Source organism: Saimiri boliviensis, chromosome 5, assembly GCF_048565385.1.
Source record: "Saimiri boliviensis isolate mSaiBol1 chromosome 5, mSaiBol1.pri, whole genome shotgun sequence".
Classification (NCBI taxonomy): Eukaryota; Metazoa; Chordata; class Mammalia; order Primates; family Cebidae; genus Saimiri; species Saimiri boliviensis.
Window position 1 is genome coordinate 115,200,665 of NC_133453.1, and position 24,964 is coordinate 115,225,628.

Below are 24,964 nucleotides of genomic sequence, written 5' to 3' on the forward strand. Positions count from 1 at the left end.
TGCTTAATTGTGAATGGGACAACTTTAAAGGTGAGAAGCCAGCAGCAGCCAGCCTCACAACCAAGTAATCGACATTCCCAGCAAAGAGAAGCGTGAACATCATCTGCCTCCTGACAGGATGCCTGGAAAGCACACACATCACTTTTACAGTTTTATGCCCCGAAACACATGATCGGAATGCCATCATGCAACGGCATCCATCAGCCACACCCAAACTCAGAGACATCTTATACAGTGACTGGCCAGTACTCTTTAAAACTGCCAAGGTCACGAAAGACAAAGCAGACTAAGGAAGTGTCCCAGACCGGAGATGCTGAAGGGAGTCTCGACAGCCAAGTGCCACATGGGGTCCAGGACTGGATCTCGAACTGGGGAAGAAAGATACTGGCAGGCAACTGACCAAATTTGGATAAGCTCTGTGGGTGAGTGAACACCATGCTATCAGTCTTGGGTTATATAAGATGTCAACATTTGAGGAGCTGTGCGGAGTGTATACAAGAAAGCCTTTATGATTTTGGAACTGTTTTTGTACGACCTTAATTATTTCAAAGTAAAAGATTTAAAAGTTAAAAAAAAAAAAAGGTTTTAAAAAGAAAGTGAAAGTCCCAGGTTTGCTCCGTCTTGGGGAAGCAGTGGGTGTCCTGAAACAGGACCCTGCTCAGGCACAATGCTGTGAGCACAGTGAGGGCTCAGCAGGTGCTTACTGACTTCATTGGGATGGGAGATGGTAGAGGCAGGAGGATGTGCCTTCAGAGGTGGCAGGCAGGGAGAGTTCTCCACTCAGCAAACACTGGTTGTTCACCTATTCATATCAGCTGCTGAGACACAGAGGTGAGAGGAGAGCTCAGAGTGTGCTGAGAGGCAGGTACAAAAACGGATGATGATCCTGTGGATCAAGAGCAGCAGTCTTCACTCAGTATGAAGGACCACACTGCCCCAGAGGAGGTGGCTCCTCGGTTGAGGCTTGGAGGTGGCCTGATAGGGGGACATTCCAGGCACTTTGGGCGGGCAGCTGGCACCAGGCACAGAGGCACGGGACAGAACCACAGACAACAGCTTAGCATGCACGGGTGAGGGGGCTGGAGGTGTGGGCATGAAGATGCTGGGTCAAGAGGGGTCTTGGGGCTGGCTGACCTTTGCAGGTACTCCCCTGGAGGCAGGTGTGGGGAGCAGCAGAGAGTTTGGGGGTTGGGAGAAGGAGGGGACTCTCTCCTGGAAGAAGGATGGATAGGATAGCCAGGGACCAAGACTTTGAGTCCTAAAGGCCACGAAAATGACAGCAGCCATGGGCTTAGAGGCCCGAGGTGGGTATGAAGGGGACAGGGCTAGGCAGGTGGAGACCACATGGCGACCCCACCCCTTCTCCCTGGGGACCTCAAAGCTGGGACTAGGAAGGGCCCCAAAGCATCACTTTGAGCTTGTCCTTATAAGTACGGTGACTATATACTTTACTATTCAGAAGGGGACACTTGAGGGAGTGAAAAAGGGTGCTCTAAGTTATTATGCTGGAACAACATATACTAAGATCACCTTACTTATACAGGGCCTTAGACCTAGAGAGGATTCCCACTGCATGGATGAAGAAAGAGCTCCAAACCATGTAGAGATACACCAAGGAAGCCCAGAGCCTTCGAAGTGGTGACGTGGGTTGGTGGTGGTTGGTGTTCCCATGCCAGCCACCCACACGCTCACACAGAGTCCCGGGCCAAAGGTGATTGCCCACTCAGGACAATGTAGATCAGGAACCCCCAAAAGAAAGAGGCAGGAGACGTGGCTGAGGCTGCCGGCTCAGCCTCCCCATGGCAGGTGATTGCACTCAAGGAGCAGCAGGCAGAGGGCAGGACTTACCCGTGTACGCCGTGGACAGAATGAGGCTCGTAATGGTACCTTCCCTCCTGGTGTCGCATGTCAATGGGTAGGGGCGCATGGAACGGTGGCAAGAGGTGCTGCGGCACTGCAGAGTGGGAGAGAGAAACAGGACTTCAAAAACTTTTCCCCTCCCTCAAAAAGCTACTTTCAAAGGGCTTTAAAGCTCAGTGAATTTCATAGCAAGAGCAGCCAGGACAAGGGGCTCTGTGGTGCCTGCGCGATCACACACCATGAAGGGGGATGAATAAATAATCAAAGTCCGCCCGAGAATCCTACATCTCCCACAAAAAAGATCCCCAACTGCGCTCTTGACAAAGACAAGCAGCTAAGCACTCTTTGAACTCGGGGAGATTATAGGCAGGGCCACGAAACTGGACTCAGCCCGCAAATCAGGGCTGACAGAGCGACAGGCTCCAACTCCGCCGGCTTCTGCCCATGTCGGCCCCGGCTGCGTGTGGCTCCGGCAGCACTGGTTACGGCATCCGGATGCTGCAGTGCACACAGGCTGGAGGTGTTTACCTAGAGTCATCTGTGAAGGCAGGGCCCAGACGGCGCCGCCAGCCACGGGAAGGCCAAATCCCACCCAACGGCTGTCCTGTTCTGCTGGCAGCATAAAGCGGACATCTATGTGGATCTGTTAGTTCTCCAGCTCTTAACACTAATTCTTGACCCCTGAACGCCGTCGGGGGCCCCCAGAATCGAAAACGCCAGCACGTGCCTGTCAGTTTCCAGAGCTGAGTCAGCCTCCTATCTGAACTTGGCCTGCCCTCAACAAATCATCATGATAATTGTAGGATGCTCTTTGTTTATTTAAAAAAAAAAAAATCCTGGGTACCCTGAAGGCAAACGTAATTACAGGCTTTAGGAAAACAAGGCTTTTAACAAAGTAGTTATACTGGGAAAAGGGCTAAGAAGTAGGGATTTCTTGGTCGACTCTTCCTCAGTCTGAAGGCCTGAGCCCAGCGGGAAGCAGGGTTACGTTTGGATTTCTGAATATTTTACAGAAATGCGGATGGGTTTGTGATAGGTATGTACAGGTCAGCTGACTTTAGTTAACAAGCGCACACACAGTCCACACGTCTGCTCTCAGTACTTGGCAAATACCAGCTCCTGGGTCTCCCCAGCGACCCCAGGAAGCTGCTTTCAGCCCAGGATTCCTGGTCTTCACACAGGCCATCACCCAGCGCTGTGTGCCCTATCATTCCTGGTCTTGCTCCTACAGAGGCTGAGAGGAGTCTCCCAATGCCACGAGAGTCCAGACCACCCCACCCTATCCCCAGCTGTGAGCTGACATGCTCTGCTCAGGATTCAGGATTCAGGAAACTTCACTCAGGTCTATAAGGTCTATGGAACATTGTGAGCTTCAGGGGTTTACCAGGCAAACGTGAAGTACAGGAAGCACTAAGCCTGCCTCTCTGCCCCACAAGACCGAGGATGGCGTGGGGTGTGTCTGTGTGTGTGTGCGTGTGTGTTTGCATGTGTTTGGTATGTGTCTAAGTGTAGTGTGTGTGGTGTATTTATATGTATGCGTGTGCTGTGTATGCATGTGTGAGTACATGTAGTGTGTATGTGGTGTCTCTGTTGTGTGTGTCTTTGTGTGTTTTATGTGTACTACTGTGTGTATGTGCATGTGTGCTGCTGTGTAGGTGCATGTGATGTGTGTTGCTGTATGTGGATATGCTATGTTGTATGTGTATGCATGTGTTGCGGTGTATGTGTGCTACATGTATATTGCTATGTGTTGCTATGTGCACACACATTATATGTGTATGTGTAGTGTCTATGTGCATGTGTGTATGTGTTGCTCCATGTGTGTGCATGTTGCTGTGTATCTGTACGTGTGTGTTGCTGTGTATACACGTATGCACGTTGTATGCATGTGCTGCTACATATATGTGCATATGCTGTGCTGTATGTGTACATGTGTTGCTGTGTACGTGTGTATATGCATGTGTTGCATGTTGCTGTGTATATGTGTGTGCTGTGTGTGTTACTGTGTGTATGTGCATGTGTTGTGTGTTGGAGGAGGGGCCTAAGGCTTCCAGAAAGAGGCCTGGGGAAGGGCCCCTCAGAGTCCTGCTGCAGCGGGGCCTGCCCTCTGTTTTCTGGCGGCTCCTGGGGTGGAGGCAGTGGAGGTTACAGGGGAAGCGTCTTCTTTTTCCCTAGGCAGGCAGGGCTGCAGGTGGCATCTCCCACCAGCTCTGCTGCTCTCCAGGAGCCTCTATCACCGTGGAATGTGCAGGCCACACACCTGCACCCCTCTCTCACCCCCTGGAATCCCCAGGAGGAACCTGGAAACACGTGTTCGTGGGTCCTCCTGTCCCGGCAGTGATGTGTGAGGTTGGCCAGGGCAGAGTGGCAATGTGCCCACCAGGGTTGATGCTGCAGGGGCTGGTCTCAGTCTGCTGCCTCATGGGGCTCTGCTGACAGCACCTTTAGTTTTACCATTAATCTTGATCTTATTCCCATTTTTCAGGAAAGAACATCAAGGCTCAGGATGGTGTGACTCTACTTTCATAAAAGCAATGATCCATCAGGCTGCAAATGACTGGTGGTCTCACTGTTTCCCCTACACAGCCCAGCCCAGCACCTAGCATGCACAAGCCCCAGCACTGCTGCCCCAACACGGTAGCACAGTGTTTGCTCCAGGACGGATGGGGGTGCATAAAGTCAGCTAGTCAGGGAAGGTGCAAGGAGTTGCACTCACGGTCCTGCCCAGACTCCTCTGCTCACCCTCAGAGAGGAGATCACATCTGTTCACACCAGCAGTTGTGAAGTATGGACAGCTGTCATCTAGAAACATTCATTCACTCATTTATTTATGCATGCATGATCTACCTTGTATCAAGCACTTGCTATGTGGCAGGCAGTGTTCTAGGGCCTGGGAACAGTGTCATGATGACAAGACAGCCCACTGAGGGGAGACAGGTGCTGGACAAGTCAGCAAAATGTATTTATGACATAGTGTCAGAGGGGGATGAAACTCAGGAGGAAATCCACCAGGGAGAGGGAACAGAGGAGACACGGATGAGGCATGGAGGTAAGTTGCCCTCTTTTTTTGTTTTTTTTTGAGACGGAGTCTAGTTCTGTTGCCCAGGCTGGAGTGCAATAGCGCGATCTTGGCTCACTGCAACCTCCGCCTCCTGGATTCTCCTACCTCAGCCTCCCAAGTAGCTGGGATTACAGGTGCCTGCCACCACACCCAGCTAATTTTTGTCTTTTTAGTAGAGATGGGGTGTCACTGTGTTGGCCAGGCTGGTCTCAAACTCTTGACCTCAGGATCCACCCAGAGAAGGAGCTTGGGGCAGAGGGAATAACAAATGCAAGGGCTGGTTGCAGGAGAACTCAGTGATTTCAGCATAATTAGCCAGGCACAGAAGGATGGATGGAGGTGGAAAGACAGGAAAGAGGGTCCTACCATACTAGCCAGGCCATGGGAAGAATCTTGAGATTTATTCTGAGCCATTTGGCAAGCCCCTGGGGACAGGTCCTGAGCAGGTAATCACCTGCTCTGATAAAACTTTGTGAAATGCCATACAAGGATTGTCCAAGTGCTGTGGGACAGTGGTGCACATCCCCCAGGAATCCAAGACTGGCCCTGCCACTAGGTGGCCATGGAACTTTGGGGAACTATGTCCCTTCTCTGGGTCTCACACTTCCCATACAACAGGGATTAGAGGAGCTCTGAGGTCCCTTCCTGCTGGCACATTGCTGCTATCTGTAAATGGTTACCCACTTCCCAGGCAAAAGGCCTCGCTTATTCCAGCCAGTGACATCCCGAGGCTTCAGGAGGGACCCCCTGAGCAGGCCCAGACCGGGGCTCTGGGTGCAGGTGCTGGCTCATCTTTGTGGCCCTATATGTATAATGACTGACCCAGTGGCCCTTCTAAACCCGCTTGACATACCAGCCCCAGCCCCTGTCCTCTGAGCCCAGTTATAGTAGGATGGCACCCCAGCACCCCCCAACGCAAACACACACACACATACACACGTGCACACAGTCTCTACAGACCAACTTTTCACCCACGCAACCTGAGGGATGAAGTTTGCCCCTGACTCAGTGGTGGTCTCTTTCAGGCCAGTACGAATTGTCCCACACCCCCCGATGGAAACATTCAGAAGTGAGTGCTCTGCTCACAGCCCCCAGCCAGGCTGAGGAGGGGAAAATTCTGCTTTCCAGCTCTGGTGAGAAACCACTGCATCCAGAGGCTCCAGAGGCTCCAGGGGCCCACGGGGAACATAAAGATGCGTGGGAAGAACAGGCGCTGCCTTGAGTGGCATCCTGAGCCAGAAACTTGCACACACGGCTTTCATTGTTGGCTTTTACGTTTTTTTTTTTTTTTTTTTTTTTTTTTCCAAGTAAAAGAAAAAATCCAAATTTAAGCATGTCCTTCCGGCAGAGGGACACACACACCCCATCTGCCATTTCAAAGAAATGACTCTCTTTTTAAGTTTCCGAGGAAGAACCTCTAAGATGGGAATTTTCAGTGGATCACCATTCCCCTCTAGAAGAAAGATGCACATTTGTTTTTGATCCTGCACAGAAAGCCCAACAGCCCAAGAAGCTGAGGGTGGCCGAGTGATGGCTTTTTCTTTAAAACTCTGGAATTTTCGATGCAGCAGTTTCAACACCAAATGCTCCTTGCTGGCTAATGCACCAGTGTGAGGAGACACTGGTGTGGGCAGTGTCCTGGATGCAATGGTCTCCCTGTGTCAGTGACGAGGGCAGCGAAGGGCAAGGACAACTCTTCCCTGGAAGCCTGGCTCAAGTTAATGCCCCATTAGCAATGATCCAGTGGATTCCTGGGGGAGAGAAGGAGGCAGGGGTCTGCAGAGTGCAGACAAAGAATTGAGAAAACTGGGTCATGGAAACCTGACCGGGCAGCCTCTGTCAGCAGCTGGAGGAATTCTCGTTGGATGAAGTCATGTGTTGTCACAGCGCAGAGGCACTGCCGTGGCTGGGCTCCCAGAGAGGTCCGAGGGGCTGTTCCATGGCAGAGAGGCCAGCGGGGTGAAAGCAGCCACCTCCCAGGAGAGACTGCCTGTGTTGGGGATGTCCCGGCCCTCTGGGGTGTCCAGTCCTAGTTACCAGTCTCCAGTGACCGCAGTCTCTCCCATCAAGACTGCAGGAGGGAATTAGCTCAGGAGCACGTGGCCGCTATGCACCAGGCTGGCCTGGACTGGAGAATAAATGGGTTTCAGAGAGAAACCGAGTTGCCCAGCACCAATGGAGGGAAGGTGAGGCCCAGCCTTGCACGATACAGATCACCGTTACGATGAGGCGGCACACACACATCTCAGTGCAGCTTGTGTGCTGGGAAGGGAGGTAATGGCAGGGCTGGGACCTGGATCTTCATCATTCTTGGGCAACTGGCCCACACTCCAGGGTCACCATGTAGGAGGCCAGTGCGATAGCAGCATCCATGACCAGGATCAAGGAAGGGCACATGAGGCCTTTGGTTCTGAAGGCCAGGGCGCTAAGCCCCTTGGCTGTGGCCGGGATGGGGAAGCCCAGTGACGCTAAGTGTTGCTGTGGAGGATTTCAGGGATTGGCTCCCATGCTGCGGGGGTGAGTCCCAGGGGACAGTGGTGGATCCACATGGAGACAGACGCCTTAGGAGGAGCCATGCTGCACTCACTGGGCAGGCCCCATGTCAGGACCACAGGTGCCCATGACTTGTCCACCCATCACACTCAGGTGACCTCTGAGATGCCCGCACATACCTTCACAGCCTTCAGGCCAGGAGCCCCTCGATCTCTGTGGGACTCTCACAAAGCACTCTTAGGGCACCCACTGTGCATCAGGCACTCTTGTGTGCTGGAGTGGACGCCAATGAGCTGAAGTGGAGGCATTCTTACTTGGCATGGCCCTGGGATAACCGGGGAAGGGCTTCATGACTTCCGATTTCCTTCTCACTATGGGGGACTTTGGGATTCTCCAGTTAATGGTTACTTTATCATGTTCCTTTAACTGAGAATTCCTTGCATATTAAGTAATATCCAGCACAGTGTTATCTTCTTAGAAGCAAACAGAACTTGGGACAGTCATGGGAATGAATTCACACTGAAGTGCAGGTGGCTTACTGGTTGCTTTTCTCCTTATGGGAGGACCCAGGCACAGCATACACTGATCTCTTCGGCAAAAGAAGGTGCGAGTGTAGAGGAAAGAAGAAAGCTGCAGAGGGGCAGGCTGGAAGCCAAGGTGACCTTCACAGTCAGAGTGAAGTCCAGCTCTCTCCTGCCTCGACATCAGCCTAAGGACAGTCCTACAGGGCATCACCTGTCCCCATTGTCTAAGGAGCTTGGGAGAGGAGCAGAACACACCTGAGCCATGAATCCAAACAGACCTGAGTGTGAACCATGCCTCTGTCATTTGCTAGCCAAGTGATGAGCGTTTCAAGCTTCAGTTACGTCATCTGTAATACAGGAATGACAATAACCCAACTGCTGTGAAGAATATTTGTGGTGGGCTGGGTGCAGGGGCTCACGCCTGTAATCCCAGCACTTTGGGAGGCTGTACTAGATAGATTACCTGAGGTCAGGAGTTCAAGACCAGTCTGTCCAACATGGAGAAACCTCGTCTCTACTAAAAATATAAAAATTCGCCGGTTGTGGTGGCACAGGCCTGTAATCTCAGCTACTCAGGAGGCTGAGGCAGGAGAATAACTTGAACCCTGGAGGTTGCGGTGAGCCGAGATCACGCCAATGCACTCCAGCCTGGGAGACAGAACGAGACTCCGTATCCAAAAAAAAAAAAAAAAAAAGAATATTTATGGTGTCCACAGAATAGAAATCTAGTGATAGTGCCCTTCCCCATCTCTGAGCAGATGTGACAAGGGTCCCAGTGCTATGGTAATGAAGGGAACGTTTCCTCCAATCCCGGTATAAGGGATATTGAGATGTATCAGACAGAAATTTAAATGTGGCATCCACTGTTACATGTGTACTCCATGCAAACTCACTGCTTGACAGAGTGATTGGAAGAACTGACAGAAGTCATGGCTTTGCAGGAAAGATCTTTTATAAATTAATCCCTGCTGGCCACCCACCCCTGTTCCCAGATGAGCCTTCCCCAGAAGGCTTAGGCTGGCTACTCCAAGCTCCGGTGTTTCCCACTATTCTTTCCCTGTCTGCTGCCCGGAGAAAATACGCAGGGAAGGGAATCTACACGGTGGTCTGGGAGTTCAGGTGAACACGGCGTGAATTCTGTTTAAAAGGAGGGCTCCCTCTCTCCTTATCACACCAGCCACATAACCCCTTGGCTGTGTATGTCCTTGACATACACAGGCTTCAGGCCCCACCAAGCCCAGCTCTGCAGCTGTCTCTGGAATCCATGGCGGAGCTGCCCATACCCAGGGCAGAGTTCTCCATCCGCAGCCAACCGCAGCCTAGAGAATGGAAGTGACAACCACATGTCACTGCTACAGGCCAAGCCTTCCCCTAATCGGTCAGTGTAAGAGGACAGGACGCTGCTCGTGTGTTCTGGAAGCCACAGAGTACAAGAGGCACAATTCCCGCCCACCGGGAGTGCCCCAGGGGTGCTGCTGTGTAAGCCACTGCCACAGCTGGAGAGCCTGACCTGGATTCAGCGAGGCCCATGCAGCACAAACTGCCCGAGTGGCCTCCAAGTCAGGAAAAGGAGATTTCCATGAAGTCTGGAGCAGCCAGGAAGACTCCCTGGAAGAGGCCAGACCTGGCAGAGACAGAAGGAAAGGGGAGGATGGCAGGTTCTTCAGGCTTGGGGCAGTGCAGACAGCCCAGGATATCCAATTGTGCCCTGGCACTGAACCAAGTGAAGTGTAAGCCCTGGTGCAAAGCACGTGGCCTCTCTTATACATACAGGACTAGGAACCTCTCTTGCTGGTGTCCTCCAGAGAAATACAGGATGTAATATACATAAAAAGAGGCACATGAAGAAGCACCTACTAAGCCCTGACACGGGTGCTTCTCAGGCTGGGGCTGGATCCTGTTCCCGGAGCTCCTGCCTCAGTGATACTGGGCCTGTCTCACAGGTTGTCAGTGATGCAGAGGCTGCGGCTCCAAGGACCACACTGGGAGACTCAGAGGCGCTTTTCCATTTCTACACTTGTTGTGGCTCCGTAGTTCCCATGTGCTCAGTAAGGAAGGGGCAATCGTTTCTCATGTCCGTACGCCTGCCAGGCATTGTACTAGCTGGAGAAACTCAACACAGAAGATCAGAGAGGCAGCAGTAGGGGTGACATTTTAATTCTGATGACCATTTACCAGGGCTTCTGAGCAGCAGCTGCAAGGGGTCTGGGTGTCACTGAGAATGCAGGTTTGGAAGGCATCCAGGGGTCTGAGCTTTTCGATGGTACAAGCATGAAAGTGTACCCGAGGGCTGGGAGAAGCTGACAGGGACTTCCTCCCCTTGCTAGGGAGCCTTGGTCCGTTCTGAGATCCTAACACTTTCAAAGGCCAGCCCTTCAGCCACGTGACCCCAGATAACCAGGTGCTCTCCAATGAGGATGAAGCCACCAGCCTGATCGTTAGAGGTAGGTAGCACCAAAAGAGCAGGAGTCAAGGAAAGCCTCCTTGCCCAGGGCTGGACAGGGCCAGCTTCAGGGCCTTATGCAAATGGCACCACGATTTTCAATAATAAGTCACAGCACAAGGGACTTCCAGAGGCCCTCCTGATGCCCAGCCACCAGCCCACAGGAAGCATTTAATAAGAATAATATCCTGAATGGCCACTCCACAGCATGCAACTAAAAAGTGCTTCTGTCTCACTTGGGGGAAAAAAAGTAGGGGGAGGAATTAAAATCAAACAGGAAATTCCAACACCACGAGCTGGCTGGTGATCGGCCGGCTGAGGCCCAGGCCACTCATGCAATCAGGCCTGCCCTGCAGACACAGACTAGCAGGATCGTGGCCTCTGCTGGTCTGCCCACATACACTGCCCACCCCAGGCTGAGGTGTTACTTGACAAATTAGCTGCTGAAAGAGAGAGCATGCTGGGCTGAGGCCAGCACAGCCACTCCACGATGGGCAGACTCCTGACACTGGTCTCCCGACGGGGGCAGGCAGAGACACGGAGGGACCTGCACATCTGGCCCCGTGCCATGTGGGCCTTGCCGCTCGGGAGCCAGGCGGTCATGGGAGCTTGTTCCCTGCAATAGTGGCCCTGAGGTGACAAGGAGACACAAGAGGCGGCATAGTGTCCCAGAGGACAGCGCCGAGGCTGCTGCCAGTGCCCCAGCCAAGTCTGGCTCCACTGCTGACTCACTGAACCTTCCTGTGCCCCCATCTGTAAAATGAGGATAGGGACAGGGACCATGTCAGAGGGAGACTGTGAAGTGGAGAAGAGCTTGTGCAGGGCCAGGCACGCAGTCAGGCCCCCAGGGGTGCCGGCGTGGCCATCCCTACGACCCCTCTGCTGGGCCTTGCCTCTTTGGCAAGGGGTGAGAGATAGGGGTGAGCTCCAGAGGGACACTTGGGATCCCCATCATCATAGGGAATGGGGTGGGCTCCCCGCCTGTCTGGGTAGACACGTGGGGTCCCAGATTAGAGAATTTGAGGACTGGAAGAAACAATAGGGACGGTCCACCTTGATTAAGGTTGAAAACTCTGTTTTGGCCACAGAATGTTTCTAAAAAAGTAGTGGGCAGGCCTCCCCACCACAAAACACAGTAGATTTGAAGCTAGGAGGACAGTGGCTCCCAGGGACCCTGGCACCTTGCAGAATGCAATGCAGAAAGCAGGAATCCAGCCCAGGAGCACGGAGGAGACGGTGCCCAGGCCCTAGTGCTCCTTGCACCGGTCTTCCACCCAAATCAGCTGGGAATCTAACTCCTTGGATGAACAATGTAATACATAGAAATGATGGGTATAAGGCATTTCAAGGAGGATCAACAGGACTTGGTGACTGACTCATAGGCCAGGGCTAGTCCGGGTGGCCTGGGATGGATTCAGGCTTTCCCCTAAAATCTCGCTGCCCCTTACAGACTCACTTGCCAGCACACACTGGTGACCCCGTCAGCTGGCAGGGAGCTCATCAGTGGCAATGCTGACTGGTCCCCGTCCAGGAAGCTCACATGTCATAGGGCATTTAGCGCTTTCAGGAGGATGACCAGGCCACTCCTCTGTCTGGTCCCCATGGGTCCTGAAGGTGTCACTTGCTATTCTGTGTACTTACCTAGTGTCCAGCTCCTTTCCTGCAGAGCCCCAGCAAGAGGTTTGCTGATCTGGCTCATAGGTCCTGCCTCACGTCCTGCCAAGAGTGCTAAGCCCCTGTTTTGCACTCTGACACAGCTCTCGAGGTGACAGTGAGAGCTGTCATTTGTTCTCCACCAGGCACTGGTGGTGGTTTCCCAGGCTGAGCCAAGGCACCTCTTTATTCCAGGCTGCATTCTGAGGCAGGGCCGGCCACAGACAATCTATAACCTTTAAAACCAGGTAGTGGAATCAGCCACCTGGACAAACACACAAGCACTGGGCCCGGACTACCTTTCCATAGTCAACAGGTGAACGACAAAACGCTCTCCACTCCTTCATCCAAGCAGGTCCCATAAGGCCCACTTCCTGGGAGCCCCGTATCAGTCCCAGTAATTATGTTACTCAGAGGGATCCTTTAAAACACTCTCTACCTTGGGACTAGAATCTTCCCTAGGTATCCACCCATCCAGTGCAGCCCGGGCCAACAGAAATACAATGTGGCCACATATGTTATCACAATTTTTCTAGGAGCCACATTTAAAAAAAACTAAAAAGAAACAGGCAATTATTTTAATAATACAATTGAATCAGTATATCAAAAATACTGTCACTTCAATATGGAACCAGTATAAAATTATGAATCAGATGTGTTACATGCTTTTATTCCTACTGCGTCTTCAAAACCTGGCATCTATCCTGCACTCACAGCACATCTCCACTAGGACAGCCACCTCACAAGCACTCAGCCATGCACAGCTCACGGCTACCCTACTGAACAGCTCAGGCCTAACGCGTTATCCTGACTGACTTCCAACCGCTTTGGAATTCTCATCTAGTTTAGTTAAAGTCCCATCCATACACAAAATATGCTGATGTGAAACCTCCCCAAACCTCAGTCCTTTCTCACTTTAGAATCTTAGCTTCCCACCAACTTCTGTCTGGTAGCTTAAATTGACTGTTGAACAAACAGTTATTCTTTCTTTTTTTTTTTTTTTTTTGAGATAGAGTCTCGCTCTGTCGCCCAGGGTGGAGTGTGGTGGCGCGATCTCAGCTCACTGCAACCTCCGCCTCCCAGGTTCAAGCAATTGTCCTGCCTCAGCCTCCCAAGCAGCTGGGATTACAGGTGCCTACCACCATGACCAGCTAATTTTTGTATTTTTAGTAGAGATGGGGTTTCATCATGTGGACCAGGCTGGTCTTGAACTCCTGACCTCAAGTGATCCACCTGCCTCAGCCTCCCAAAGTGCTGGGATTACAGGCATGAGCCACAGCACCTGGCCCAAACAGTTATTATTTCTTCCCTCCTTTACTCCCTCCCTTCCATGTATTTAACTCACAGGCATTCCCAGGATTGTAGGAGACTTACTTGCAATTCTTTGAGTGAGGCCAGTGCCCCACCCAGGGGAGTAAGTCAGCCTGTGGCTCCCTCCCCGACCCTTGCACACCTTTGACCTCTCCGCACAGAACTGGTCAGCAGCACCTCCCTTGATTTTGCCCTGGATTGCTGCCTGCTGCATACTTGATAACTTGGAGTGTTCCCAAACGTGGGAATGAGTGTGTGGACTCCTGTGACCTTCCGACAAATAAGAGGGTCCCCAGAAAGCAAAGCCCATGCCGGGATCATGAGGGGCAGCGTGGCAGGGCCATGGAGAAACACCGGCCAAGCCACATTACACTTCCGGAAGCCTGACTCCCTGCCCATGTGATTCGGGACCCAGTTAACTGAACCATGGTTGGAGCACGTGCCGTTCCTACCACGATCCCCACACTCCCCACCAGTGACCCTGTGGTGGATGGAAACAGTATTTCTCTTTACTAGGACATGGTGTCCACCAGCAGGACTGGAGGCCAGTCCACGAGTCCGTGGGAAAAGCCTGCTCCCCTATTTTGTTGGTTCAGAAACTGACATCAACAAAAACGCAGCCTCATGACCCAACCCTCCAGCCCCGAGCAGTACCCAGAATCTTGCTTCCTAGCAGAAGACTAGAAGAAAGAGAGGAGGAAAACACTCCAAAGCCTTCCTGACATCAAAAAAACCTCTTGCAAAACAATATTTTGATGAGCTAAGCATGTGAATTAAAAGCAGACGGAGTCTACTTCCTCTAAAATAAACAGGGTCTAAAATCTAGGGGAAAACTCCCAAACACAAATGTGTTTTGGGGCTGGAGGAACCAGAGCTGCCCTTCCACAACCCAACAGCAGCCTGGCCTGTGCACTCTCATCTGAGGTGTCTGTGGGCAAAGGCCCTGCTCCGTGGGTCCAGTCACACCCCAGTAGAGGGGACTGGCAGGAGGGTCTGAGTGACTGGCTGATGGACCCCAAGTCCTGCCATTGCCAGCAGAATGGAGTCAAAAGCCCCAGCCTGGCACTCTGGACCCTCCAGATTCTGCCCCATAGACTCTCCCAGCCTCACGGTCAAATGTTAGTCTTGCAGACCCCATGCCTCCTAGGCTGCAACCGGCCCCCACCCTGCCCCATCACACCCCCTTGTCCTCATCATGCCAACTCAGCCCACCCTCAGCAACCCCAGTCCACAGTGCCGCCTCCAGGAAGCTTCCTGGACCTTCCTTCTGCCACCCTCCTCCACAGCAGGCAGAAGATACTCCCTCTATACCATTTCCTGTCAACCACCAACCAACCCAGTGCGTGGCATGGAGGAGGTGAGGAATATGTGCCCAGTGAGTGAATGAATGAATAAATGAATGAGTGACTCCTCCCACTACTGGGAAACAGAAGCCGGGGATAACAAGGGTGGCCAGTAGCTACCGATGGTCAGTCTGAACTAATTTAGGACCGAGAAGAGAAAGCCTTGCTGCACAGGACAGCAGCTAGTAGGAGACAGAGCAGGTCCCAGGAGTCAGCCACATGCTGGTCCTTCCTTGGACACTGAAAACCGAAGTGGTTCTCACAGCCAATGCACAGGGCTCCCTTCGAACTGGTGTCTTCCTGAGCTTGTCATGTTTGTTAAGTCATGTCATCATCGTAACAATTGATGAAGGTATTATTACTACAATCTCCCTTTTACAGATGAGGAAACTGAGGCACGGAGAGTCGAGCAACTTGCCCTGAGTCAGTCAAATGGCTAAGCTGTGACACAGCCGGGCCTCATGCCCATTCCTCCGAATTCCAGCCGTGAGTGGACTGGGGTGGGGCAGTGTGAGCTCTTCTAGGACCAGGAAGAAGAAATGAGGCCAGAGGGAGGCCCAGGTCCCAGTCTTTGCCTGACTCAGTCCCCGTTCTCCTGGGTGCCCGCTCCCCCTCAGGGCAGCCTGGGCCGGGCAGTGGTGTGAAAAGGGCCACAGGTGTGTGATGGGGGAAGGAGCAGTGCTCTTCGACCCAGGCCCCGGTAAGGAGGTGGAAGAGTGCTGCTTATATAATCCTGGAACACCAACAGCTTCCAGGAAACACAAGGCCAGTCTTATTATTTCCACTTCATTCGTGGTCTTTCCAAAAGGAAATGGAACCCCCTAAAACCGAATGGGTCTGCCATGCAGTGGCATCCAGGTACCCAGCAAAGTCGGAGGCAAGTCCGGGAGGGACCCAGGGGAGGGGAGTTATCTGCTTCCCCAGCTGTGTTCCTGGTGGCTGCTAATAACCTCCATGGATCATTCTGCCTGGCTCGGAAAACATCCTGACTGGCGTTAAAAATGGGCCCCTCTCCTGCCTGTGGCTTGGCGCCCCTGCGGCACGTGCGGGATGCTGGTTGTTAGCATGCTGCTTGTGTAATTAGGGCGGCGAGGATGGCAAAGGGCCCACCCCGGGTCCCCAAGAGTGATTGCAGTTCAGAAGAAGCACCCACTTGGTTTTGCGCTGATTAATGATGGGCCCCGATAATAGCCCTGCTTAACACAGGAGTTTGTCAAGATTAAGTAACTGCCTTAAACAAAAAGTGTATTATCTTTAAGGCCCCTCTGATGAATGACTGGTGCTAGGAAATGGGGTGATGGATGTCTGTGACTCCCTGCCACCATCCCTCCCCATTTGCATAAATTAAAACCCATCCCTTGATTAGGTAAGAAGCCCTTACAGACCCTGCCAAGGGACCAGGTGGCTGAGGGCCCTGCTGTCACCCCTGCCTCAGGCCTGCTGACCACTGGGAGGCCCCAAACTGCTTGTTAGCTTCTAAGTTGTGAATGGACATAGACCTCACAGGCAGGGGTAGACCAGATGCCCCGGGGGATCGAGGTTGGGATATGACAGCTAAAAGGAAGATGTCACAGCACAGGGACACGGAGGCAACTCAGAGGGACATGGGACCAAATCCCCAAATATGGCTGGACTGAGGCTCACTCCACCTTCGGTTGGCCCTACACGGAGGAGCTGTAGCTATGACTTCGGTCACGGGTCCCTTATGGAATTAATCTGTACGAAGGCCTACAAAGAGTCTGCTGTCCCCACCTGTAGCGTGGGTTTATAAATGAGGGGTGTGCACGATCTAACCACCATCACAGAAGCATATCTGTATGCCTCTGAGCATCAGGTTGCCAGGTCTGGAGCCATGAAATCAATGTCCCTTGAGCATTTCTTTCCTTCCGGACGGCACTTTGCAAAAGACAATTCACAGCAAGGGACAGTCAGGTGCAATGGGAGGAAGCTGACTTGGGGTGGGGCTGAGCAGAGATACCGGCTGAGAGAAGGGCAGCCGGGGAGGGAGCTGAGTTTGGTGGGGAGGGAGAGAGTGGGACCACATTTGAGAAGAGGCTGCAGGGCCCAGCTGGCCAGGGAACACCAGGTGGGAGGCACCTCCAGGGGGTCTCTCTGTGGGACCCAACCAGGAAGAGCACCTCTCACCACGCCAGCCAAAAGGCGGAGGGCGCATTTATTCCCAAGTAGGAATGACAATCCCGCCACAGTCCTATGGCTTCTAGAGAACTGGGGGAGCCTCACAGCCTCTCTGCGGGAGGTTAACTCCTCAGCACAAGCCAAGGACTACACTGTATCCCAACCCCCTACCCTGGGTCAGGGATGCACTTTCCAGGCACAGGCACAGACAGGGTTAATCTGGGCACTAAACTGAAGGCTTCTCAGCCTGCATCTGATTCCTGCAGACTGTCTGTCCTCCAGCCATCAGCCATTCGGGACTCTGCTTAGTGGTTGACTCCCCGCTTCCTTTCTGGGCAAACTAAGATTCCCAAACCAAACCACCCACCCCGAATCTGCCTCCAGGCTGGAGTGACACCAGCTAGAGCCGGGAGCTGTTCCCATAACATTGGTTTTCCCCTAAACCACAGCTTCAGGGCACATGCCATGTGTGGCCCATTGGTGGGAGGGGCTGGGGCCGGGGGCCCAAGCAGTGGACAGCTCTGGGTTGGGGGCAGGGTGCCTTCCCTCCTAGGAAGGGGAAACTGCCTTCTTCCACATCCCAGACGGCTGCAGGCTCGCACAGTTCTTAGCCCGGAACTCAGGCTTCTTTTCCCTTTTCAGGTGCTGAGAAGGACCCACAGAGAATGACTCTAGAGCATGAGTCTGCAGAGTGGGGCAGATCCAGGGCTCGGAAGGTGGGGCCTCAACATGCAAGGGGCGGGGAAAGGAGTCCCCACGCAGCTGCCCAGAGGGGAGGTGGGATGCCACCTCTCTTATTCTACCCAAGTGTGCACAAATGAGTCACCCTGAAAGCCATGTTCATGCCACGCTCTGGACAGTTTTGGGCACCCTGTCCCAACGGCCAGCTCCACTCAAGCCAAAGCCAAGCACGGTTGAGTGCACAGACCACCAAACCAGGCCCACCCAGGCCACGGCTCCTATGCTGTCAGAGTCCCCACTATCAAAAGTCCGCACTGCTGACCCCACAGAGCCAGGGGCAGGTTTAATGACCTATAATAGGGTCTTACGTGAGCACGAGGCCATGCTGTGCCAGGGCTCCTGAGGACAGTCTAGCCACCTGTCCCAGACAGTGAAAGAGGATCAACAAATGCCCAATGAGGGCAGCACCCGCCACAGCTGCGTCATTCCTGATAGTAAGACTGCTTTTCCACGCTTGGCAGTCCAGTGGGAAGCACTCGGTGAGTACCTATTGAGTGACACACAATGACAAAAACTGGTGCGAGTGCCCCTGCGGGCATGGTCGTAGGCACACTTCATATGCATGTGTTGATTTGCCCTTCATATCAACTCCACGTGAGTGTGTGTGTGTGTGTGTGTGCATGTGTGTTGGGGGATTATGATCACCACCCCCATTTACACTGAGGAAGTGGAAGCTTGAGGAGTACATGACTCATCCAAGACCACACAGTGAGGAACTGTCAAGGAAGATCTGAACCCTCATCTGTGATTCTCCAGCTTGCAGGCTTAAGCAGCCACCACCCCCCCGCCCTGCCCACTGGCTGGTGAGGAAGATGCCATGCAGATGGGGACTGCTCTTTCCCACTACAGAGCCTGGCTGGACAAGGGGAGAAGCAGGCCCCTGACTGCAGAAATGCACTCCCCACGGCAATGGAGAAATCAGCCCTGTGGGGTCTCCCCATGGAGGCCACTGCCACCCAGAGCCCCAGAGTCGCCAGGCTCCCAGTTCAGTCTCTTCTGCCGTGCAGTCCACGTCTTCAGGTCAGGGAAGTTTCTCTGGTTTACAAGGAAGTTTCTCTGCGTCTCTAGAGCAGGCTCTGGGCCCGAGATCCTGCAGATTCCTGCAGACTCCCGCAGATTCCTGCAGGAACTCAGGCCCAGACTCTGCTCTACAGATGCAGAGAGGAGAAGTGCTGGCCCAGGTCTCAAGGACCTCCCAGGCCAGTGGGGAGACATCTGTCAACAGGTGAAGCCAAGCCACGGAGAGGGCCAGGAAGGCACACACAAAGGTGCAGGGATGAGGAGCAGTGGAGGCTCCTGGAATGCCGAGAGCCCCGTGCGGTCACAGCCTCAGCAGCAAGGCAGCAGGTGAGGGCTGGGCTGTGACTAAGGCTTGTTTGATGTAAGGACATTGGGCACGAGTCTGTTGGTGATGGAGAGAAATTAGGAAGGTTTATGCAAGGGAATGACAGGGCCAGGTTGATGCGGAGGGTGGGGTGTGTGTGCGTGATGCTGCAGACAAGGAGATGAATTAAGATGCTGGTCTTACCTTGTGTCCACTGGGTGACAGATGGAGAGCCTCGACCAGGGCAGGGAGGGCAGAGGTGGCCAGGAGGGAGGGGGGCACTCACGCTCAGTGCAGGATGCAGGGCCAGCAGGACTCCGCTGAGTGGGGGTGCAGGGAGGGTGGGTCAAGCATTCTAGAGGAAGGATACTAACTACCTTAGGTGGGTGGTGGTGTCCTCAACTATGAGAGGGGACACAGGGAGAAGGCCCATTCTGAGGGCAAAAAAATGCGTGGTTCCTGACATGCTGAGTTTGGGATGCTGTGGAACACAGGATGGCTTTGTCCAGAGACTAGTGAGAGAAAGGAGGCCAGAGCTGGGGGCACAGCTCTCGGTGGGAGGCTGTCCTCCGGGAGACATTGGGTGGTGGCTGTGACCTTGAATGAGGATGAAATTGTACACGGCCAGAGTGCAAAGCAAGGGAGTGGCTGGAGCCAGAGCCTGGGGACAGGGCCCTTGCCTGAGCTGCCTGGTTCTCACCTGGCTCCTTGATTTCTGACCCTGGGGCATCGTCCTGAGCCGCTGGCCTTGCCAGCTGAATCCGGATCCCGGTGCTGCACTCCCAGCCTGCCTGGAGTCCAAGGCAGAGAGGGCAAATCCCATGGTCTGCACCCAGCACTTCTGGGCGAGGGCCTGATGTGTGGAGTAGGCCTCATCATCCACCGGCTGGGACAGGCAGGGAGAGGGGAAACCACTCCAGGGATACAGCCACCCACGTCGCACCTCCCACCATCCCCTCAAGTCAGAGTTCCAAGTCCCGGTCATCCTGGGGGCCCCGACTTCCTATTGAACACCTCGTCTGCTCTCCACCGTGCTGTCTGAGACCAGGCTCCTGGCCCAGGCTCCCCAAGTAGATGCAGCTGCTGGCAGGAGGCTGGGCTCAGGTGGCTGTGCCCACGGGGAGCAGGGCATGCCTTCATGGAGAAGAGTAGGCTACGCAGGTAACCGGAGCCCAGCGACAGGCAGCGGAAAGGATGAGCCGAGTGCACTGACCACCTGGGTGGACACTGAGATCCATGCAGGGGCAGGGGCAGGGTGGCCCGCCCCCAAATCAGCCCCTGGTAACCTCAGGGCAATGCCAACACCTGCTTCACAATCAGCTAAGGTGTGTTGGGCGCTACGTTGGGTCCCGACGGAATAAAAAAAAGAACGAGAGAAGCCCAGGCCTTCCTGGGGAACATTTCTTCCTGTTGAAGGGCCCTCCAAACGTGGGCCTGAGCTGTGCCCCAAGCCCAAGCCCTGAGCAGCCACGGGGCAGTGGACAGAGGCCTGCCCAGGTCAACCTGGCCTTTGGCAACTTGCTGCTCCCAGACACTGAGAACTAACTCATCCCAAGCTCCGGGTGTGTGGACAGGAGGAGGGCTTTGGTTTCCTAATCCTGACACTGCCATTTAACAGCTGGGAGACCTTGGGCAGATCTCCCAACCTCTCTGAGTCTCCATTTTCTCCTTGCAGGTCAGCAGAAGCAGGATCACACACACACAACCTCGTGCCCCGGCTGGCTGGATGTCGGTATGCTGGCCCCTCCAGTAGGCAGTTCTCCCACCCTCCAAGTCAGCAGCTGGAGGCTGCACAAGGGACGGGCACCTACTGACGCTGTGGGGCGTCCCGTTGAGGATCCGGCAGTTTCCCCACAGCAGCAGGCTGGGTTTGGGCTTCCCCTCCCCTCCTCCTTCTTTCCCTCCTCCCTCCTTCCTTGCAGGAACTGAGAGCCCCCTTTTACAGCCCCTCACTGCAGGCCCCAGGGGAACCTGAGGCTGCCAGAAATGACTGCTAAGACTTCCAGGCACATTTACTGAAACCTTTTGACACGGAGGATATTTTTATGAGATAAGTGCCCTGTGTCGGTATCAACTGGCAAGTTTCATTGCTCACATTTCAGTCCTGCAAAAAGCCTTTTTCAATCACTGTCCGTGGCAACGATAAACTTTAATGGCTGACGGAAAGCCTGCAGCTCAGGCGCTCTGTCCTTCCTGCCTCCCTGCCCCACGCCGGCCAAACTCCCTCCACTCTCTCTGCTGGGCCAGAGGCCAAAGCACACAGGCCAGTAGAGGTGGGGGAGACATCATCTGCCCCCACCTCACCTCTTTTATTTCCCAACTTCGGTGGATCGCAGGCCCTGGAGGCACGGGAGAAACACTAGGGAATCAAAAGAGGCCAAAACTCAGCCCAGTACAGAAGCGGACTCTCTGGTGTGGCTCCAGCACCAGAGTTTTAAAAAGCTCCCCAGGGGATTCCATTGGGCAGGGGGCGTTGAGAACAGCTGCACCTCCTCCTGGGAAGGTGGATCCTCCCTCGGTCACAGTGCCATGTCCCTTGGCAGGCTGCTCCATGGCTCACACATGTTCACATGTTCACCTGAACCAGGAGGTGCCAGGAAGATGTTCTCCACTTGATGGTAGAAAAGCAAAATCCAGAGCTCCTGAGGTCACAGAGAGCCAGGGACCGACAGGCTCTCAGAGCCCCAGGCCCCGCCTTCCCACCGGAGCAGGCAGGGTATAGCACGAAGCATCTGGGTGAAGACTGGTCTGAGGCTGCCCCACAGCAGGCACACGTCCATGCTCAAGGAATGAAGAATGAGTGAATGAATGAATACATGAATGATTTTACCTACAGGAACTGATTCAGCCATCTCAGTGTCCTACAGCTGAAGATACTGCTTGGTGTTCCAAATGCTCTTTCCAGAAGAGCCTAGAGTGTTTCAGAACTCAAGGGCCTCCATCCTCCCCATCACTCTTGGCACCATTTACAGAGCCGTGCCCGCTGCCCAGGGCTATCCTCATGGAATAAACACATGCCTGGGGCTGAGGTGAGCTGGGGAGGACAGCGCTTCCTCCCCACCCCTGGATCATACTCCATGCATGCCATAGTCCCCCAAGGCTCCGCACTGCCCACCTGCCCCTCCCTAACCTCCCCTCCCTGAAAGGCCACCTGCAGCAATGAACCCCTGACTTTCCTGGCCCATGAGAAGTCACCACAGTCAGGCTCTGTCTGCCCAGGCACATCTACCTGCCCTCTTCATAGCTTCTTGGTCTTCATCCCTCTGGATCCTTGGGGAGGAACATATCTGGGCTCAGCAGGAAAGAGGGGCAGAGCAGCAGCAGGAGGGGGGCAGGGAGCGCAAAGGGGTTTGGGAAGGCTGCCTGTCTCTTGGCCGTCACCACCCAGCTGTTACTGTGTGTCGTGTAGGTCTCCCTGCATCTCACATGGACAGAGGCTATCCCATCTTGCATAACACCCCCTTCGGAAATGAAGGCAGGATGTGAAATAAAGGACCAGCAAGCCAAGTCTGACTCTGAGAGCCTGGCTGATTTTTCTCAGGCATCCTTAGCCAACCTGCCTGTGGTTGTGCCAAAGTCCAAGGCTCTAAGGCTGAGGGTCCTGAGGACAGGCAGTCAGAACTAACAGTGGGACTCTGTCTTTCTCAGTGAGGCCTAGGCCTGACTGGGGGCTCTCCGGGGCAAAGTCACCAGAACCCAGAACCCAATATCGAGTTTAAAGAAACTGTCTGAGTTTGCTTGCTTTTTTTTTTTTTTTTTTTTTTTTTTTTTGAGAAGTCTAGCTCTGTTGCCCAAGCTGGAGTGCAGTGGTGCAATCTCGGCTCACTGCAACCTCCACCTCCTGGGTTCCTGCCTCAGTCTCCCTAGTAGCTGGGATTACAAGTGCCTGCCACCATGCCTGGCTAATTCTTGTATTTTTACTAGAAGGGGGTTTCGCCATGTTGTCCAAGCTGGTCTCAAACTCTTGACCTCAAGTAATCCATCTGCTTTGGCCCCCCAAAGTGTTGGGATTACAGGCGTGAGCCACTGTGCCCAGTCCTGAATGACATATTTTTAAAAACCCGAATTTATTCCCCCTTGTTGCCTGGCTCCAAATCCTGACATGGAGAACTGGCTTCCATAAATGCCCCTCTGCCATTTGTCTCTTGAGTTTCACTTCCCTCTCCGGCCTCAGCGTGTACCATTTATTACACACATAGCCTCCAAATGAACAGCTCCTGCAACTTACAAATATACTTGAGAGCTCTACCTGTCCTCCCTGATCCATCCATGCAACAAAATTAATTTCTCCTTGGGAGCCGAAAGAAGCCCAGGCTTAGGGACTAATTAAGCATTTCCTTTGAAATGCATGCATGCTATAGGTTGCTGAGGGTGAACTCCAACCTCTAATAAAATAGGAACCAGATGCCAGGAACTGGGGGTGCACACCATCCTGCCATCATGGCCATCGCCCAGGAGGGACTGGGCGAGGGGCAGCACAGCCTCTGGAGGGCTCTGGCTAATGTCAAAGCTCAGGTTCAGAGCCCCAGCTGGAATTTTTATTTTAGCCATCATCGACGACAAGGAATGAGTGCCTCCTGACAGCCCTATGAACACACCATGTCTCCAGCCTTCACACACCTTTCCCTTCTTATTTTGCGCACTCTGGGGAATCTGGCTTGAGCTCTAATCCTCCTGCAAAGCCTTTCTGGAATACTCAAACCTTGCAGGGACTGCTTCCCTCCCACTACACCAGATGAGTGCTACAAAGATACAGCCCTTGGCCACAGAGTGTCGATTATTATAATATGAACCACCATTGCTTCTCCTCTCACTGGACCTTAGGCTTTTCTTATCATTGTGTGTCTTCCCAGCAAGTCCCCTCTGTGAAGTTGTGGAATGGCCGCCGTGGTGTGCTGACAGATGTTAACAGCAGCTCTTGGGGGAAGCAGTGGGGTGAGGGGTTGGCGGTCCAGCGGCTTGTAGCATGTGCCAATTTCCATGGTGTAAATGCTCTCACTGTGGCTGATTTCAAGGTACCGAAGAGAAGACACTGAGCCTATAGTTCCCAAGAGATGAATAGAACCAGCTCTCATGAGCTAGCACAGTATGGTATGGTCCAGCACGGTACTGCCAAATTGAGTCTCCACCACCCTCTTTCTTTATTTAAAAAAAAAAGGCAAAAAAAAAAAAATTTGAATTTCCTGCAAATACAATTTTCTACCTAAAAAATTACAAGTACATTTGAAAAAATGAGAATACCCAATGCTGAAAAGAGTGTTGTGAAGAAGCTTGCTGGAAACAGTTATTAGAAATAATTCGACAATAGTATTATCACATTATTCTTTGTAATATTGTCAAATTATTCTTGGTCAGTAGTCTCACCTCCTTAATCTACTCCAGGGTAAGAATCCAAGTGGTAAACAGTGCTGAAACAGAGATTTTAATCACAGTGGAACTTCTAATACCAAACAATTGTAGGTAATTTAATCTAAAAGCTCAACAAGGGGAAAGTGGTGAGATTCAGTCCAGAATCAGTCTTAAGATGATATTGCAAGGATTCGATCACAATTAATAAGAAACAAGATGCGTGCCCTGTAGATGTTGCCTTTCATTGGTATCTTTCTCCCAGTGGTCTATGAAGATCCCTGGATCTTCCTGAGGTCCCCAGAGGCCTGGCTGGAGGCTGGGGGCTGGGGCCAGGAAGACCTGCAGAGACCACGCAGCAGCACCAGCCCAGCGGAAGCCGCCTCTCCACCAGAGGCCTCAAGTCATAAGGGCCGGCCAAACAGATGGGATAAATCAATACCAAGGACGCTGTCACCCCAGGCAATCCGGCTCCACTCAATTTTCATGTGAATTTAGCGGCTCTGCATGGTTTTTAAGAACCCAATTGTATCCTGACACTTTTTAAATGATGCCTCTTTATATTCCGCCATAATTTATCTTTTACTTAGGACCAGCTCTGCTTCCATAACGGTTTGGTAGAAAAACACACACACACACACAGTGACTTACTTCCCTTAATTTACAATAGTCCGCACTCAGTAAAACACGGATGGCAGAGGTCTGCCACATGCGAATTCCATGTCGGCG

The 24,964-nt window shown here is 53.1% G+C and overlaps 1 protein-coding gene across 1 annotated transcript in view; it reads right to left on the bottom strand.

The window, feature by feature from the left end:
* GLI2 (GLI family zinc finger 2) overlaps window positions 1–24,964 on the bottom strand; it is a 254,979-nt gene that overhangs the window by 62,958 nt on the left and 167,057 nt on the right. Inside the window, exon 3 of the mRNA XM_010342171.3 lies at window positions 1,849–1,954. Within this exon, the coding sequence (XP_010340473.3) occupies window positions 1,849–1,954 (106 nt within the window). The remainder of the gene's footprint in view (window positions 1–1,848; window positions 1,955–24,964) is intronic.